The 18,153-nt window shown below is 41.1% G+C and overlaps 1 protein-coding gene across 1 annotated transcript; it reads left to right on the forward strand.

The window, feature by feature from the left end:
- Positions 1 to 230: 230 nt before the first annotated feature.
- scyl1 (SCY1-like, kinase-like 1) lies at positions 231 to 14,585 on the forward strand. Its single transcript, XM_034211902.1, has 18 exons — positions 231 to 474; positions 1,648 to 1,788; positions 3,102 to 3,224; positions 3,319 to 3,545; positions 3,752 to 3,842; positions 4,936 to 5,091; positions 5,295 to 5,453; positions 6,342 to 6,449; positions 6,663 to 6,776; positions 6,896 to 7,051; positions 9,065 to 9,253; positions 9,517 to 9,592; positions 9,741 to 9,938; positions 10,711 to 10,859; positions 10,991 to 11,080; positions 11,750 to 12,067; positions 12,903 to 12,972; positions 13,169 to 14,585. The coding sequence occupies exons 1-18, from the start codon at positions 367 to 369 to the stop codon at positions 13,291 to 13,293; spliced, it is 2,598 nt and encodes an 865-aa protein (XP_034067793.1). The 5' UTR covers positions 231 to 366; the 3' UTR covers positions 13,294 to 14,585.
- The last annotated feature ends 3,568 nt before the right edge of the window (positions 14,586 to 18,153 follow it).

Consider the following 18,153-nt stretch of genomic DNA (forward strand, 5'->3'; position numbering starts at 1 on the left):
TGACTTCAACTTCCAGAGATGTTGGCAAGAAATATGTTCTTACAAGGAGAAGTAATATATCAAAAATAAACATTTGTATTAAGTCATGTTGTTGCCAAATGAGGCTTGGACATCATTCAGATTGCGACTTGAGTTAGACATTGAGAGGAATCTATCCAGGGCGGCTATTATCAGCTAAAATTAGATATGACTTACCATGCAACTAGTGATGAGATAGAATAGAGGAGCGGAACCACCGTACAGGCAGAACTTTTACCCGGAGCCATTTTACACTCGTACCAATTCGCTAGCTAGCCTCTTCTAGCTAGCGATCTGTTTAGTTGTGTGTGTGTGTGTGTGTTTGATGTGGTGTGGAGGAAAGAGGAGATGTGGTCATTTTTTGCCAGGGATCCTGTCAAAGACTTTGCCTATGAAATCCTGCCAGACTTTCAGGAGAAGTCTGGAATATGGAGTCTACACCGGGGGAAGAGAAAGGTAAAAGCGGCAAACCGACACCGATCCTCGGCTAGCTGTTAGCATCGCTATGGAGGCCTGTCACTGTCTCTTCGCTAATGTATTTAGCCTTTTAGACGTGATGTCCAGTAGTTAATAGGCGTTGTTTCGGCTCAGGTCTGTCCGTATCTCTATCATCTTCCTCCCTGATCGAATGTCATTGTTTATTTAATTGTCTCCATTCCTTCGGTATCGTTTGTTTATTGCTAACGAAGTGAGCTTCGTCTTTGTTTACTCCAAAAGACAGACACGTATTTCTCGCCACGTCACCCCGTTAAAGCCGAGTTAATTACTGTTTCTGAAATCGTTTTTAAGCTAATTTTATAACATTAATAAAGTCTCCGTCCCTCATCGGACATCACTTACAGCAGCTCATTTAAATATCTATCCATGTTATTATAACGGAGCAACTCAATCCTGACTGTCGGTGTCATCACCGTCACTGCAGGGCCAGATAAAGAAAGCCAAGCATCTGCTTTCTAAATATTACAAATCACAAATGTGCTAATAAACATTTAAGGAGTTATTCATACAGCAAAAGGAAAATTACTCCAGGAGGACATATTTTGAGAGTTCACATTTTACGAGTATGCATTGCGAAACAACATGTTCATATATGTTATCCCTAACAAATGTATATAAATACATTACACAGGTATGCATTGCTTAACATTTATCGCACCCATATGTTCATCTCAAGATTTATAGTGTTTATGAATGTCAGTACACATTAGGATTCTGTATAAAATAGACCCAGCTTGTTTTGTTATTCAAATAACATGGAAGCCTAGGATGTAATCATTTATTATGGAAAAAAAACAAAAACGTTTGCACGTATTTTATTTACATGGAAAAAAGTTCATCATCTGAACAATTTCAGTATTTATTTTGTTTTTTAAGAGACTACATTTTATGCCTATCTTTTATTAGTTAGGAATATGTGCTTTTCTCTCACTATATGATAACTGTATCATGCTTGATGTTGTTAATCAGTTCGGATGTCATTACATGTTTTTACTTCTTCAAAAAACACCAGCTTCTTGTTTTCATCATGCTTGTTGTAATTTATTTGAACATGACAGGTTGAAATATTTACAGTGTATTTAGTTTTTATTTAGTTTTGTTTTAAACTTTTAACCCAACCTCTGTCCTCAGACCAATGGAGAGCCGGTGTCGGTGTTTCTGTACGAGGTAGCGCAGGGGACGGAGCAGCAGACCCAGCTTGCCAAGGCTGCCTTCAAGCGTATGAAGACCCTGCGTCACCCAAACATCCTGGCTTATGTGGATGGATTGGAGGTATGTGTTTGAGTGTATTTTGCCCTCGTCATCTTAAACCCGACACAGACACTGACATTGTTTATAAAAAGGTATTTCCTGTATTTGTTTTGTGGTGCCTAACCTAAATTAATAAAGGTTCAAAGCTGAATACACAAAGGTAATTAGGAGGCACACACACAGAGATCTAAAGGAAAATGCTGAGTCATCTCAAATCAACACATGTGTTATGGTGAACACCATCAGGCCAAAACGTCAACATGTTTGTCTGATTTTGTCCTGAAGACCTTGGTGTGTACTACTTTGTTTACTTATGGGTATTCAACATTGAAACTGTCACCCAGCTTGCTTAGTGACATGTGGAACAATTCTGTGTGTGTTAGTATCTCATCTCCACCATCTTGCTTTTCTCTGCATGTTTACGTTCAGATAGAGGTGAGTGTGAATGTCGCTGTTTACGAAAGTTGTTTTATTCTACCTTTTTATATAAGCTGATTCTTAGACGGTTTTGTGTTCTCAGTAATATCATAGAATACTTATACTGTACTTTTATTATGATAGCATGGTTGCCATTGGTGCACCTGTTAAAGGTCTTGCTATAAGAATTAATTGAAAATGAAATATATAAAGAGACATTTCATACATTTTAGGATTCTTACTGCTTTTTGCCTGAAAATCAGCAACAACTGGGAAGTTGCAAAAGTCCTTAGCTTAGTTTCATTTCATACTTCCTTTTTTAAATGCTACAGTTTAAACAGAGCTGTGGTGGGTTTAATCACTCTTGTCAAGTTATTCTGGATAGTCATTCAGTGTTAACATTTGCTGACAAAAAATTGAAATCAATGGTGATTTAAAAAATAATGTTGATTATTTAAAATTGATTGCATAACATTTATGTATAGTAAACACCACAGTACTTCCTTAAAGCTTACCATGATGATGCCGATCATGTGGAGCTTTAATTGTTTTGGTAAGGTGTTTATTGAATCATTTGTTTAGCATCGAGGGAAGAGTTTGCGCTGGATGTGCCTCAAGATGGCATTACATTGAGAGATAAATATTTTGGACCATAGTAGAACAAAAAAATAAGAAACAATTAAGAACATAAACTTCGTCAAAGTAAAATTTAAAAGCGGAGCTGTTGAATTAAATTGTACGGGTGTATCCTAATGAAGTCTCCACTGACTGTATTTTAGAATAAATGTTTTTAATAATTGTGATCTAGTTTGTATACTTTCAATCAGCCATTCAGTTCAGTATTTCTGAAATGAAGCTGTTGCAATAAAACCAACACCTACAATAGTAGTTGATTTGCACTTTGCTTTTCTTCACAGACAGAGAAGAGCCTGTACCTGGTCACTGAGCAGGTGACCCCGCTGGCCGTCCACCTGAAGGCCCAGGCAGAGAAGGGGGGATCAGGGGAGCTGGAGGTCTCCTGGGGCCTGCACCAGATAGTGGTAAGGATAGTAGAAACAGCGCCACCGATACTGTCAGGAGAGTTGTTTCTCTGTAAGCCCTGACTCCACTTCTGCTGTTTGCCTCCCCCAACAGAAAGCTCTGAGTTTCCTGGTCAATGACTGCCATCTGCTTCATAACAACGTGGGTGTATCGGCTGTCTTTGTGGATCGAGCTGGGGAGTGGAAGCTTGGGGCCCTCGACCATGTGGCCCCTGAGCAGGGTGACCCAAGTGGGGTCTCACTACCTACCCCCAAGGCTGTTTACCCAGACATGGAGAGATATGACCCACCAGAGATGGCCAATAACACTGGAGAGAAATGGTAAGAGAGGAGTGAGTCAGTATGATTTAGAATAAAATGTTATACAGGAATAAAAGAGAAGCAGCAATAAGAATATTTGGTAAATGACAGAAAGAGGTTCATAAGAGAGGAAGATGCCTGAGTGAGTGGTTGTGACATCAAACCGGGTCCTGGTTAATGCCTAGTTTTCTGTAGGAAGTATTGAACATTGTGCATGTGTGTTGCAGGGCGGGGGAGGTGTGGCGGCTGGGCTGCCTGATCTGGGAGGTGTTCAACGGGCCGCTGCCTCGCACATCCTCGCTCCGGTCACTCGGAAAGGTACGCCAACAGTTCCTTTGTGTTATTACTCTGCCATGGCTAGTTCCAATTCTATGTTTTCAGAAACCGATGTTGTTAAAGGTATCGGATATGTGATGTGAAAAACATTCTGGTATTCAACATATGCCAAAAATTAGGATTCTGTGTTTATTGAGTATATTATTGTTATGTACAGAAAGACCATTGTCGGATTAAACTTAAGGGGACTAAGCAGAGTCGATGTGTTCTTGCCGAGTTGCCTTCAAGTAAAGAATGTAACCTACTGTCACAGCAGGATTTGGAAAAACTTGTCCATGCTTTTATCTTCAGTAGACTCGACTACTGCAATGGTGTCTTCACAGGTCTCACTAAAAAATCTATTAGGAAGCTGCAGCTGATTCAGAACGCCACTGCTCGAGTCCTCACTAACACTAAGAAAGTGGATCACATCACTCCTGTTCTGAAGTCTTTACACTGGCTTCCTGTGTGTCAAAGAATATATTTCAAAAATACTGCTGCTGGTTTATAAAGCACTGAATGGTTTAGGCCCAAAATACATTTCTGACCTCCTGCTAAATTATGAACCATCCAGATCTCTCAGGTCTTCAGGGACTGGTCAGCTTTCTGTCCCCAGAGTCAGAACTAAACATGGAAAAGCAGCGTTCAGTTATTATGCTCCAAATATCTGGAACAAACTCCCAGAAACCTGCAGGTCCGCTGCAACTCTGAATACTTTTAAATCCAGGCTGAAGACTTTTCTTTTTGTCGCTGCTTTTAATTGAACTATTCATATCTTAGACTGCACTGTAACTTTTATCCATGTACTTTTTTTCTTTTAATGTTTAATTGACAGCACTGTAACTTTTATCCATGTACTTTTTCTTTTAAAGTTTATTTTATTAGCTTTTCTTTTTAATGATGACATTTTCTTAATGTCTTTCATTTTTTGTAAAGCACTTTGAATTGCCTTGTGTTGAAAAGTGCTATATAAATAAACTTGCCTTGCCTTACAGATTCGTCATTGTTCCAGTGCTTGCTTAAAGGAATCTTTGTGACATAAAGACGTGTTCACAGTCTCGTGTTTCTCTCTCATATGTCCTCTTTGTTCCCACAGATCCCTAAGGCCCTGGTGCCTCACTACTGTGAGCTGGTGGGGGCCAACCCCCGAGCTCGACCCAACCCAGCCCGCTTTCTCCAGAACTGTAAAGCCTCCGGGGGATTCCTCAGCAACAGCTTTGTGGAGAGCAACCTTTTCCTGGAGGAGATACAGGTCCGTAGAGTTGCATAAAGACATTCAAACCTCACCAGTAAAATCACAATATCGATTGTCCCAATGGAAAAGGATCACGTTCTAATGAAACTATCCTCTTGGCAATCATGCGGGAATAGCATTTGAAACTCTATTGTAGTATAACAACCAATAATAGCACAATAGATTTTGATAATAGTGGAATTGAAACTCTTTCTCTTTAGATCAAGGAGCAGGCTGAGAAGCAGCAGTTCTTCCAGGATCTGAGTGAAAATCTGGACTCCTTCCCCGAAGACTTCTGTAAACACAAGGTCCTGCCTCAGCTGCTCACCGCCTTCGAGTTTGGCAATGCAGGCGCCGTAGTTCTCACACCGCTCTTCAAGGTGAACCTTTCAACTTTCACACCTTATCACAGCTTAAAAATTAATTAATCATGATTAATCACCATTCGAACTATGTCCAAAATATGCCATTTATTTATGTATATTGTTGTGGGAATGGAAAGATAAAGGGGGGGGGGGGGGTGAACGTTGTGATCAGCTGTTTTAGCGCAGTTCTCCAGTGAAGAGGGGGGGAGTCTCCCTCCACAGCCGGTTGGCGTAGTTTTGGCACAATTCCGTTGTACAGACCGACGTTAACAGCAGCCCTGTCTGCACACGGAGACCGACTCTGTCGTCCGGTGATCTAACCGCCTTCTGGAAAAGCTTCACAAGTACGTCGGTAGGCAAATGCGCTTTGTGACACAAGTGATGGTACGCATTTCAGATTACACACAGGTAACCTGCGTACCAGTTATGTGTTACCTGTATTACAGCAAAAGTATTCTCCGTCGGGACTTCCTGCAACAACACCACGCCGTTATCTTGATTCTGATTGGCCAGAAGACATTATCAAAGATGTTCTATTGAGAAGACGATCACTACGTGACAAAAGTTTTCAAAACCGTCTCTGGTCTTCGGTATTTCCAGACAAGTGGCTGCTGAAATCAATCTTACTAACTGCTGTCTGTGCAATTCTCGGCGCGAGTTGGCGGACTTTATTTTGCTTACTTTAACATCATTTTTCATGGTGGGGCTAAGCCATTTCTTGGTATGGGTGTAGCCTACCCCAGCCTGCACATGCGTTAAATGCGTTAAATATTTTTAACGCAATTAATTGCCGCCGTTAACGCGATAATTTTGACAGCATTACTTATTACATATCAGGCCATATATCCAATATCCATTTGGAAGTTATACCACATATTTCCTCTTCCTCTGTCTCTCTGCCAGGTGGGGAAGTTCCTGTCAGCTGAAGAGTACCAACAGAAGATCATCCCCGTCATCGTGAAGATGTTCTCCTCCACAGACAGAGCCATGAGGATACGACTGCTGCAGCAGGTATGAAAGGCCTTTTTCATCTAGCTCCCCCTGAGAATCAGAACATGATTCTTGTGTTTTATTTGTCATTTAATTTCCCCGTGTACTATCACAGAGAAGGTAACATATATATATATATAGTTAAAAGTAGGATATAAGATCTAGCTGAAAATGATATCTGCGTGTTATATATCTATGTTGAAGAATAAAAGTATTTTTTTCTCTTTGTCTCAGATGGAGCAGTTCATTCAGTATCTGAACGAGGCAGCAGTCAACTCCCAGATCTTCCCTCACGTTGTCCACGGCTTCACAGACACCAACCCCGCCATCAGAGAACAGACTGTTAAGGTACTTTGACCGCTTTCAGCAAACCAAAAGCTGTCATTACATTGCTTGCATACAGGATGTTGTCATCCTCCTGCAGCCCTGACATTAACAACTTTCTCCCCCTTCCCCCTCACCCTCAGTCTATGTTGCTGCTGGCTCCCAAGCTGAATGAGGCCAACCTGAACCAGGAGCTGATGCGTCACTTTGCCCGGCTGCAGGCCCGAGATGAACAGGGCCCCATCCGGTGCAACACCACCGTCTGCCTGGGCAAGATCGCCTCCTACCTCAACGCCGGGGTGAGAAAACAGCCACAGTACTGATAGATAGAATAGATAGAATCGGAAGGATGAAACCCTCTATAATGGTCACACATACATGCACACAGTGACATTTGACATCTGCATTTAACCCATCCTAGTAGTAGGAGCAGTGGGCAGCTATTGCACAGCGCACTGCTTATCATAATTAATTAATCTAAAGCAGGGGTCGGCAACAGGCGGACCGCGGTCCGGATCCGGACCCAGACGCCGACCTATACGGACCCGGACCGATAATCAATACTTAATAGGGGATTTCAATTTTGACGGGGCGATTCTATTTTAGAATGCCGACAGGGGGCGAAAGAGACGAGTGACCGATACAGGGAGAGAAACACAGAAGAAGAGACGAGTGACCGATACAGGGAGAGACACACAGAAGAAGAGATGAGTGAGCGATACAGGGAGAGAAACACAGAAGAAGAGACGAGTGAGCGATACAGGGAGAGAAACACAGAAGAAGAGACGAGTGAGCGATACAGGGAGAGAAACACAGAAGAAGAGACGAGTGAGCGATACAGGGAGAGAAACACAGAAGAAGAGACGAGTGAGCGATACAGGGAGAGAAACACAGAAGAAGAGACGAGTGAGCGATACAGGGAGAGAAACACAGAAGAAGAGATGAGAGTGCGGCGGAGAGGAAAGTGAGTGAAGAGAATAATTAGCGATACAGGGAGTTAAACACAGAAGAAGAGACGAGTGAGCGATACAGGGAGAGAAACACAGAAGAAGAGATGAGAGCGCGGCGGAGAGGAAAGTAAGTGAAGAGGATAATTAGCGATACAGGGAGAGAAGCGGAGAGGGAAGCGGAGAGGAGAGTGAACAGGCGAGTTAGCGGCAGACAGGGAGAGGCAAATAATTACACATGGCGCTCTCCAAGAAGAGGAAAGTGGACAGTGAGAACAGCTTTTAACCCTGAGTGGACTCATTCATGTTCATCCTGCCCACTGGGAGCACAGAACCAGTGTGTCTCATTTGTTCAGAGACCGTGGCGCTCATTAAAAGTGCCAAAACGCCACTATGAGACAAAACACAAAGTGTTTGACCAAACATTCCCTCTCAAGTCAGAACTGAGCTCACAAAAATAAACCTATATGATCAGTCGACCAGGATCAAAATTAAAACTAAATATCGTTCCAGGGCAGGCTAACCAATGAGCACCTGCGTGTGTGTATGAATTCAGCCCAGATTTAAACTCCTGGCAGGACAAGCTCGAGCTCAATTCCCGCACTGAATTAAAAAAAAGTGAGTGAGGGACTGCAATATAAGAGGGAAAGAAAGAGAAACTTTAAAACTGTTCAATTGTTATGATGTGTAAAGACTGATATTGTTCTATAATCAGCTGAAACTGTTAAGTCGTGATGTGAAACGGTTAACAGAGAAAAAGGGAAACTCAAGCTGCTGCTACACTTTATTTTATTTATCTAAAATTAAGCACTTTTAAGATGCACATATTTTCAAAAGCTATTTTATTTATTTTCTCTATTTTATTTTAAATGCAGCCCGAGAGGAACATTACACATATCCACAGTATTTACTGTATATCTGTATAGTTCAATGTTAATTGATGATAAATATTGTTGTTTATGAATTGTACTTTCTTTATTTGATTGGCAGTCAGTTGTTGATTACATGCAGACGTTGATAAAGCTGCAGGCTACTTCAATATCACACTAATTCATGAAGCAACTTAGACATTTTGATGTTCCTGACCTTTGCATGGGGACATTTTCTCTAACTGGACCTCGTTGAATTTGAGTTGAATACCCCTGATCTAAAGAGACAGTTCACCCCAACATCCAAAATACTGCTTTTTCCTCTTACCTGTAGTGCTATTTATAAATCTATGTTGAAAGCCCTACAGGTAAAAGGAAACATTTGTTTTTCTACTTGGATGAACTCTCTCTCTCTTTTTTTTATGGAAAAACATCTTAATCCATTCAGTAAAGAATCTGTTCCAGTTAAATAATATCGTTTTCCCTCTCTTCACAGACTCGGCAACGTGTTCTGATTTCCGCCTTCTCACGGGCCACCAAGGACCCGTTCCCCGCTTCACGCTCAGCCGGTGTGCTGGGCTTCGCAGCAACACACAACTTCTACAGCATAACAGAGAGTGCGTCCCGCATCCTCCCCACCCTCTGCACCATCACTGTGGACCCCGATAAGAGCGTCAGGGACCAGGTACACATGACCAAGATTTGTGACTGCGTGGTGTTCATTATGGCTTTTAGTGTCTATAGTCCTATTTATCAGCAGCACAATGGCTAATTCATTATAAGTTGCTGTGGTTGTTTTAGGATAGTGATACTGTAAGGCTGAATCAAATACATTTTGAATTAAAGGTACCCTTTTTATACAGATGTTTTACCTCAGTGGTACCTGATTATTTAAATCTGTCTCAATGTAACCCAAGATGTTCCCTCCTTCCTCTCTCTCACTGTCAGGCATTTAAAGCCATCAAGAGTTTCCTTACCAAGCTGGAGACGGTGTCGGAAGACCCCACCAAGCTGGCTGAAATAGGTATGCAACTGAAGAAATCTCACATTTGGGTAAAAGAAAAGCAAAATAAGTTTCAAAGGCTCAAATACCGGGAGCAGAATAACAATTTATTTCAGCTATATTTTTCAAAATGAATAACGTGAAGCTCTCGTTCCTGTCTGTCCTGCAGAAAAGGATGTAGCGTCGTGTGCTCAGCCTGCAGGAGGTTCCTCCACCTGGACCGGTTGGGCCGTGACGGGCATGTCCTCCATCACTTCTAAACTCATCCGCAACGCTCCGGGGACGGAGGGGGGGGCAGCCGCTGAGGACGGAGAGCCCGCCAACGCCATCAGCCCGACCAGTGCCCCTGATGGAGCGCCTGCACCAGGTAGGGTATTCAGATTCCATTTGCTGACTACTATCCCATTGTTGGATTCTCCATAAACAATTCTTTTTTTAAAACAAGGAGAAAATTGCTGCAGCAGAACTGTAGATATTGTCTTTTATACTGTGCTTTCGTGTCAGTGACAGGGTTATCGGGTCCTTATGCGAGTTTGTATGTAGCCTACTCAAAGATGAACTGATAAGATATTTAAAAGGTAAAAGTCACTATGAACTTACAAAACACATCTTTGGACAAATCTATAATAATTCATTTATTAAGTATGACATTTCTTATTAAATAGGATAAAAAGATGAAGTCATGACATTGTGGGCGAACATGGATTCAAACTGCACACAACCCCAGGGCGGTGATTCTAGTTCCACACATTTTTCTTTTGTGTCAAATCTTGCCCACAATGCAACTCAACCGCCAACAGTTGAGATTCACTTGTGTTATGCTAGTAGCAGCTTATATTTACCACACCATTACCTCAAGCAGAGACAAGAAGCTACCAATGATAAACAAACTTATTTCCATCTCCTTACCTGCTGATTTGTTTTATTTTCAAACTTTTAATCTTCAAACCAAACCAAGGTTGAGCCCACTGACCTGACCTCAACCAATATATCTGATTTCTTGGCACAACCAACTTCATACAACTTTATTGACATATACAGTACTCTTTGAAGACATGAAAACACTCTTTGAAGTTGTTTCCTTTGAGAAATCCTTTCTTCTGATACCTTATCTCTTGGCTTTTCTCTGACTGTCGCAGGTTCTGAAGATAAACCTCCTGAAGCCTCTGTGTCTGCCCCTGCTGCCTCTAATCATGCCAACCAATCACAGACTCATACGGTAACGGACAAAAAGGAGGAGCCAATAGGAGACCGCTGGGATGAAGAGGAGGATTGGGGAAGTTTGGAGGTAAGATTTCAACACTTTTGACTCAAAGATAAATTAGAAATTAATATTTAAAAACATTTGTATGTGAGATTTTTGTTTTGTATTATCTGGTTGTAATTCAAACCTCATCTATTGTTGTCTCTGTCTTATAGGATCCAGAGAAGGCTCACACGGAGCCGGATGACTGGAACACTGACTGGTCAGGGACGACGGTGTCCAAAAAGAAAGCCAGTGACAAAGGAGTATGAGCCCTTTCATTTGGATCCATTACACAAACCATTTTGATAGTAATACTACTTTTAAAGCTAATGACACTGGTATTACATTACATTACATGTCACTTGTTAGACGCTTTTATCCAAAGCGACTTACATACTGAATACTGTGGACAATACCCACAGGAGCAATTTGGGGTGAAGTGTCTTGCCCAGGGACACAACAACATGCTGACTGCAGTGGGGTTTGAACCTGTGACCCCCTGATCCCAACACCAAGGCTCTATCCACTGCGCCTATTAGTATTTCCTATATTATTTTCTTTATACTGGTCTTAAATGGTTTAACAGGATTTATTTACTTTATACCAATAAGTCGTTAATGTTTTAGATCAAATGTGTCTTCTGTGGGGAAAATAAAACAAGAGAATGATGCCACACACTTTACTAAAGATGTATGGTTGCTAATATCATAATCACAAAAAACGAAGGAATTGTTCCAAACAAGTGATCGTTAGTGTGCAAGATTTGTTGTGTTCTTTCAGTGTCACGGTTTATATATTTGGCACCTATCTGTAAGATTTTATGGAGTTCAAGAACTCTGTAGTCCGTGTTTGCTGTGTAGATAAAATGTCGGCGTATATTTATATTACTTCAATGCGTCTTCATTTCACTCTTCAATCTTCCCAATGTTTAGGTGGGCCGGTCGTCGTCGTCCGTGGCGGTGAAGAAGCAAAGCGCTGACTGGAGCAGCTCGGGCTGGGACGCAGACGACAGCTTGTCCAACGAGAAGGAAGGGCCGGGGCAGAGCTCTGCAGGGGAGGAGGGCTGGGGCAACGAATGGGGGGAGGAGGACACGGACACCACCTTGGCCAATACCACGCTCCCCGAGGCCGAAGGAGTGCGATTAGCCAGCGAGTACAACTGGGACAGCGGCAGCTCGGGCCCCGTGGGAGCCAATCAGAACGATCTGTTCACCAGCATGTCCCAGAGAAACACAGCCGGCACTCCCACGGTGAGGAGGGCGGGTTCAAAGTCAACTTTATTGTCAATCTTTCACTTTGTGTGTACCGAGAGATCGAAAAATACTGTTTCGCACAATCCGGAGAAATATAAAAAAAATATACTATATTGATATATATATATATATAAAAAAAATACACAAAAGTAAACTAAAAACACAAAAGTACACAGAAGAGCAATAGATAGACAGATTCAAAGAGATCATCAGATTGTTTATTTAAAAAATGACAGAGATGTTGAAACCTGAAGTGAATATTAGACAAAAATATTTCAATAGGGATAAAAAGGGTCACTTGATTTTAATTGTATTTACAGTTTTAAAATATTTTAGGTCTGCAAATGAAGCTTCATGTTGTTATGCTTGTTGTCTTGAAAGTCATAAGCACATCTGGTAAATATTAGATGTTTGAAAGTGATGCTTTTGTATGATTTATGAGGAGAAACTGTTTTTACAGATCTGTCGATATCACCAATAGATAGTTTATTCATAAAAATCATATGAGGGTAAACGGCTCTAATATATATAACTGTAACCTTTATGGAGACAACAGAAGGTGGGAATAATAAATGTGTTGTCTTTTAAATGGTGAAACAATACAGCACAGTCAGGATAAGAAGTACATCTGTAGGTCAAGAAAACATGAAGATGAAATGGAAATTCAGGAATACCGTGTGTGTGTGTGTGTGTGTGTGTGTGTGTGTGTGTGTGTGTGTGTGTGTGTGTGTGTGTGTGTGTGTGTGTGTGTGTGTGTGTGTGTGTGTGTGTGTGTGTGTGTGTGTGTGTGTGTGTGTGTGTGTGTGTGTGTGTGTGGTTCTCTCCCTGTCAGACTGGAGAGGGCTTGGCTGCAGGAGAATGGGGAGCTGAGGAGAGCTGGGAGTCGGTGGATGGGAACCAGGGTAAGACTCATCTGAAATGCTGAATAAAGGCACAGCAAGGGCTTACTGCCATATTTTCATAGTCATAGAACAAAAGGTTGTTGGTCATGGTTTTTGTTGAACAAAATAAATCTGATTCCCACTATCGCTGAAGTGTCCTTGTTAGATGAATATTAACCTACTTTGCATTGAACTGTCGGTCTTCATTGTGAACCAGGTCTCAGCAAAGCCGAGCTGTCCAAGAAGAAACGGGAGGAGAGGAGGAAGGAGCTGGAGGTGAAACGGGCGGAGCGCAAAGCTGCTAAAGGTCCTCTCAAACTGGGCGCACGCAAGCTGGACTGACCGGGCTGCACAGAGAGGTTTGAGGGCGGATGGAGAGGAGGGAACAGGGACCAGATTGACTGGATGCCTGACATTCCACAAACAAAGGACCGGAGAGGAGTGCGAGCCGCCAGAGGACTGCGTTTTAGGATTCTCTTTCTTCATTCAGGAACTTACTGATGAGTGAAGAAGCAACAATCCAGCGCTTCATAAATGCTTTATTGTGGAAGGCCCAGCTTAAAAACACAGAGACAGAAAAGTGTAAAAGCGGCACCGAGCAGCAGTCATTCATAAAAAGATCAAGTTGAAGTTGTAAAGTAAATGTATATACATGTGCATCTGGTCTTATAATGACTTGAGGAAATGGCACTTTTTTTTTTTAATAACTGCAAAATATATATATAACAGAATCAAACCTGTATTATTATGCTGAATGTTTTTCAGTGTACACACACATACAGTGTATATGAATGTTTTAGTTCAGCTGTCACTAACTAACTCAGATGTAAGGCTTAAAATCAATCCCTGCATGCATTTGTGTATTTGTGTGTGAAATGTGTCATGGCACAGAGTTACAAATATGTTCATTTAACTTTGCACATCCAGCACTGTATTTAACTGAACTGTCCTGACCGGAGACACATTTGACTGGTTAAGATCTGTCAATGTGTCTCACACTGCAGACACATGATGCAAATAACTAGGTAAATTGATGCTGGTGAATTGGTTTTAAAGTGAAATCAATGAACGTGTTTACATGTCTTTTCCTATGTGTCCTAGTAGTGCACTGGTGGAGGTTTTCTTAAATAAGTTTTATTTTGAAATGTTTTGAAGGAATCTGTATAATCCTGATTTTAAGATCTTCTAAAACATGAAGGCATCATTTGAGGAAGTAAGATTTACCTACCACTCATTGTTGACAGTATTTGGTTTGGTAATGGTAAAGGGGTTTCCTAAACGTTCCCTTATACTCTTTTATTTGTGCCTTTTTCTTTTCAAACCAGATCTGCTCTGTAGGATCACATCTGAAAACTGAAGATTTTAATAGAACATTTCCACCTGAAATGTCTTCCCATTGACAGATTCTGTGTTTTTATCAAACCATTCCCCCATATGTAATCTCTGTTGGAAATGGTATGTGAAGGTTTCACTGCTAAGTACCAGACATGATGCGGAAAAGACACAATCATCATTGGAGCTATTGTGTAACGAATATGTGATTAGTTCAGGAAGACTGAGAAGTGTGAATGCAACATTTACTGAGAATCTTGTAGCATGTGAGCTGTTCTTAAAATAAATATGAGTAAAATGAATGTATGTTTCTTATTTTAATTAAAACAACAGTTAGTCTTTATGACATGAGGGGAGTTAGTCTCTGAGATTTCTGCCTCCACTACAATATATTCAACAGAGCTCTATGTGGGTTATTTATTCAGTAGAAAATATAACTGAGACTTATGTTGAGTATCCATTCCCCTCCAATGTTTTGTGATGTTTACTTTAAGCTAAGCACCACAAAATAAAAGTTATTGGTTTGTGTTGAGGTGCAGACAGGCAACTCAGAAACGGTTTTCTTAATGCCTGGACTAATAAAATAAAAAAACTATATAAAGATTATCCAGAGGTTGTTGAGGTCTCCATATTAGGTTGAATACTTAATAAGTTAACAGGCCTCCCGACTCCAACAAGGTAAATAAGGGTAAAAACTAGTGCTGTCAAAATTATCGCGTTAACGGCGGTAATTAATTTTTTGAATTAATTGCGTTAAAATATTTAACGCATTTAACGCATGTGCAGAATGGCCCGCTCCGTGTGCCACCAGTGGCAGCGCTGGGGTAGGCTACACCCATACCAAGAAATGGCTTAGCCCCACCATGAAAAATGATGTTAAAGTAAGCAAAATAAAGTCTGCCAACTCGCGGAGTAAATTGCACAGACAGCAGTTAGTAAAATGGATTTCAGTAGCCACGGTTTTGAAAACTTTTGTCACGTAGTGATCGTCTTCTCAATAGAACATCTTTGATAACGGCGTGGTGTTGTTGCAGGAAGTCCCGACGGAGAATACTTTTGCTGTAGTACAGGGGTGCACATATAACTGGTACGCAGGTTATGTGCGTAATCTGAAATGCGTACCGTCAATTGTGTCACAAAGCGCATTTGCGTACCGACGTACTTGTGAAGCTTTTCCAGAAGGCGGTTAGATCACCGGATGACAGAGTCGGTCTCCGTGTGCACAGACAGGGCTGCTGTTAACGTCGGTCTGTACAACGGAATTGTGCCAAAACTACACCACCCGGCTGCGGAGGGAGACTCTTAGATGAAACTTAGATGTCTATATATAAGCTTCTGAGGTTCATGGCTGGTGAGGCTCTGACTCTTCAGGTTTACAAATATTATATTTTGACCTAAATCAAAATATAATATTATTTTCAAAAGCTTTTTTTGTCTGATGCTTCAATTAATTTTAAACAGACAGTTCAACAAAAGGATACCCAAAAAATGTAATTGTATCATTTAAATATTGAATTGTTCTCTCTTAGTAAGATCCCATTTTCAATCAAATTGCAGTCTTACCTTGACATGAAGATGAAGTCCATTTGCCTATCCTTCTGGACAAAAATCTCTATTACTTTTTTGTAAAAGTCCTCCTTATGTTCTTGTAGTTTCAAAAGTCTATCATAAATCTGATCTAATCAATAGATTTATGATTCGAAAATTATAAAAGTAGGGTAGACATGTGGATATTATCCGGCTGAACAAAACGTGCATTTATCTAACAGGTGTGTTTCCCACAGATCTTATTTGGAGCTATTTTCTAAAATCCTATGGAGAAATATCATTGCTTTTTTGTGGAGGGAAGCCATGCGCAGCTTACTTCCGGGTTTTAGGACGCCTCACTGCAGCTCTCTCTCCTCCTCTTCACACACCACACTTTTCGCGGCACACGTACTTACAGCCAATCAGCTCTGAATTATGTGAGATGACGTATGGTGGGGATGGCAGCACTATGCCCCTATGGTCATTATTTTTTTGCCACACACATTAAATAGGACAATACTCTGAGCATGCGCAGTGGAGTTTTTACAGTCACCATTGACTTAAACAGGGAGAGGGAGGGCCAGGATCGGGTTTTGTCCCACATGGCTCAAAACAGCTCAATAGGCACACACTGTAGACCAGGGATGCCCAACCAGTCGATCGCGATCGACCGGTCGATCGCGAGGAGATTCCCAGTCGATCGCGAGATGTGTCTAAAAATAGAACAACAACATTCTGTTTTATCGTTAATGTCCTGTAACATAATGTTCCTGTGCCAGAATAATGCACTTGAACGCACCAAAGCTTTGTGATTGGCCGGCATGACCCCATGTGTCGGGGCGTGGCTGGTGGGCAGTGGGCACTATAATTTCGCTGACGTTGTTGTCCGACCGTGTCAACAGGAGTGACAGTCAGCACACACACAAGACCGCAATTATGGCAGAAGCAAAAAAGCCAAAAATATATCATTTTCACTCCGAGTGGGAGGATGATTATTTTTGTATCTATTCCAATTCAAAGTCCATCTGTCTCTCATCTGCAATGCGAGCGTGGCTTTATCGAAGAAGGGTAATTTAGGAGCGGCATTTCAAAACAGTGCACAAACGCTACGAGACGGAATTCCCTCCTAATTCTGCCCTACGCTCCAAAAGGGGAGGGGCCTGAAAGGACAGCTAAATGCACAGCAGTCCATTTTCACCAGGCCCAACAACAAGAGCAAGGCTGCTAACAGAGCATCTTATCGTGTCAGTCACGTTCTTGCGAAACACATGAAGTCTTTTAAAGACGGCGAAGTTGTGAAAGAAGCATTCCTGGAGGCTGCTGACGCGCTTTTGGGGGACAGTAAAAATAACAGTAGCATTTCAACAGGTTTTTGATATCATAAAAACTCAAGTTAGATACCGTTATTAATCAGCTGTAAGTTTTAGTTTGTTTGAACTTATTCATTATAATTATTGTACAAAATGGTATAAGAATGCAAACATTAAGATCTGTTCTGTTTACATTGATTATAGTCTATTATCAATTCAGGTTAAGAAACTAGTGTTGCGTGCATCCTATTTTAAAGGCATTTCTTTTTATATTCAACAAAAAAATAGTTTGATTCTATTAATTTTGTCTTTTTTATTGCACTTTGGCAGCAAATTCCTGTGTAGCTTCAGATCTGAGTTTTCTTATTAGTAAGCCGAATGTATACTTTTGTAGCAACACTATTTTTATATAATGGCAAAGAAAGGGTTCAGAGTCTTTTCTTGTTTCCCTGTGTCATATGTGGCAGCACTGTTCAATGTTTCTTGAAAACATTACCCACTGTAGTGACGTGTGAATAAACTCCAACTCTGTATCAACAACACTGTTGTGTAACTTCAGTTAAATACTTGTATGTGTGTAGATTAGAAAGAGGTAAGATAAAGGATCTGCAGTATTTTATGAAGTATTCATCGTACAAAGGTCAGTTTTATACAAGTAGAAGTGTGTATTTACCTGGTAGCAGGCTGTCAGTAATGGCTACAACTCTCTATTTGGACTGGTAGATCTCAGCAGACTGGCAACTTTAAAAGTAGCTCTAGGTTCAAAAAAGGTTGGGCACCCCTGCTGTAGACACTAATTAGAAGAACACAGACTAAAACAGCAATGTACAGACGAATCAGATGAATAAACATGATCTTAAAATATATTTTATATTTTTTTTAATTTATTTTTTGCATTTTTTTGTAATCATTACTTTTAATACTTTCTGCTGACACTAGGTGGGGCTGTGCCCCACCTGCCCCTAATGACCAGTCGCCACTGTTCAGAGGTAATATTAAATGGCTTTTCTTAACATAATAAGAACTTCCAGAA

This window comes from Gymnodraco acuticeps, unplaced genomic scaffold (genome assembly GCF_902827175.1).
Source record: "Gymnodraco acuticeps unplaced genomic scaffold, fGymAcu1.1, whole genome shotgun sequence".
NCBI lineage: Eukaryota > Metazoa > Chordata > Actinopteri > Perciformes > Bathydraconidae > Gymnodraco > Gymnodraco acuticeps.